The sequence below is a fragment of the Myotis brandtii genome, unplaced genomic scaffold (genome assembly GCF_000412655.1).
Source record: "Myotis brandtii unplaced genomic scaffold, ASM41265v1 scaffold6, whole genome shotgun sequence".
NCBI classification, from domain to species: domain Eukaryota; kingdom Metazoa; phylum Chordata; class Mammalia; order Chiroptera; family Vespertilionidae; genus Myotis; species Myotis brandtii.
In genome coordinates, this window is record NW_005370271.1 from 3,916,907 (window position 1) to 3,917,956 (window position 1,050).

General features: G+C 66.8%; 1 protein-coding gene across 1 annotated transcript in view; it reads left to right on the forward strand.

Annotated features, from left to right (window-relative positions):
- Window positions 1-253: 253 nt before the first annotated feature.
- Window positions 254-1,050, forward strand: part of ZNF316 (zinc finger protein 316) — a gene marked incomplete at its 3' end in the record, with an annotated part of 5,327 nt that continues 4,530 nt past the window's right edge. Inside the window, exon 1 of the mRNA XM_005879457.2 lies at window positions 254-1,013. Within this exon, the coding sequence (XP_005879519.1) occupies window positions 653-1,013 (361 nt within the window). The remainder of the gene's footprint in view (window positions 1,014-1,050) is intronic.

Here is a 1,050-nt window from a genome sequence, read left to right on the forward strand (position 1 = left end):
GTCGGTGCGTCCCAGAGCCTGGAGCTCTCTGAGTGCGAGGCCCTGGACACTGGCCCGGCTGTGGCTGTGGGAGTCAGCTCTGGGCGGGGCCGGGCAGGAGGCAGCTCTGTCGGGCTTGGCATCTTGGCATGGTGTCCGGGCTCAGCCTGAATGTGCAGCCTGAGGTCTGGGTGAGAAAAGCCCTCCTCTGAGCCGGAGGTGGGTGGCAGTTGGGAAACCCGCTGGCATTCTCACTGCCCCGGGCGCTGGGCCGGGCTCGCCTCCTGGAGGTGGCTGCGGGGACACCAGCTCACGCTTCTACATTCAGGCACCTTCACACCAGAGGGCTGTGGAGCGGAGGTGGCTCTGGGAGAAGCTGGAGGCTGGGGGCCTCCTGGGTGTAGTTCTTCACCTGTGACCTTGGGCTCAGTGATCCTAAAGCTAGAATGGGGTTGGAGGCCGCAGGAAGAGCGTGAGGGCCGGGACAGGGGGCGCCTGGGTGCTGGTGAGCCCGGCCTGGGCCTGGGCCCTGGGAGGAGCTGTGTGGAGTCCGCCTGTCTCTGGCCATTACTTTGCGGTGGGGGAACAGCACCTGCCTTCCTCCCAGGGTGCGGGGACGGCTCCTCACCGCCCGTCTGTGTTTCAGGACGCGCTGAGGCTTCCTCCCGAGAAGATGGCAGCCCTGCACACGGCGCCGGGCTCCCCGGCTGCCCAGCCGGAGCGGGCGGAGGACGGGTCAGAATGCAATCCTGAGCAGGAGGAAGAGGAGGAAGAGGAGAAGGGGGAAGAGGCGGAGGAGCTGGAGGAGGAGATCGAGGTGGAAGAAGAGGAAGACGAGGACATGGTGGAGGTGGTGGAGGAGTTTTCTGCCACCGGGTCGCGGGCAGGGCGAGGATGGCCGGTGGAGCAGGTGGCGGCGGAGTTGCAGGAGGACCAGGACGTGGAGGTGGTGGCAGAGGAGCGGAGTCCAGCGTTGGGGACCCAGGCGCGCCTGAGCCGTGGTGGTGCCAAGTCCCCAGTTCTGCAGGAAAAGAGTGAGAGAAGGGAGCTGGCCCTTGGGAGGGGAGGAGG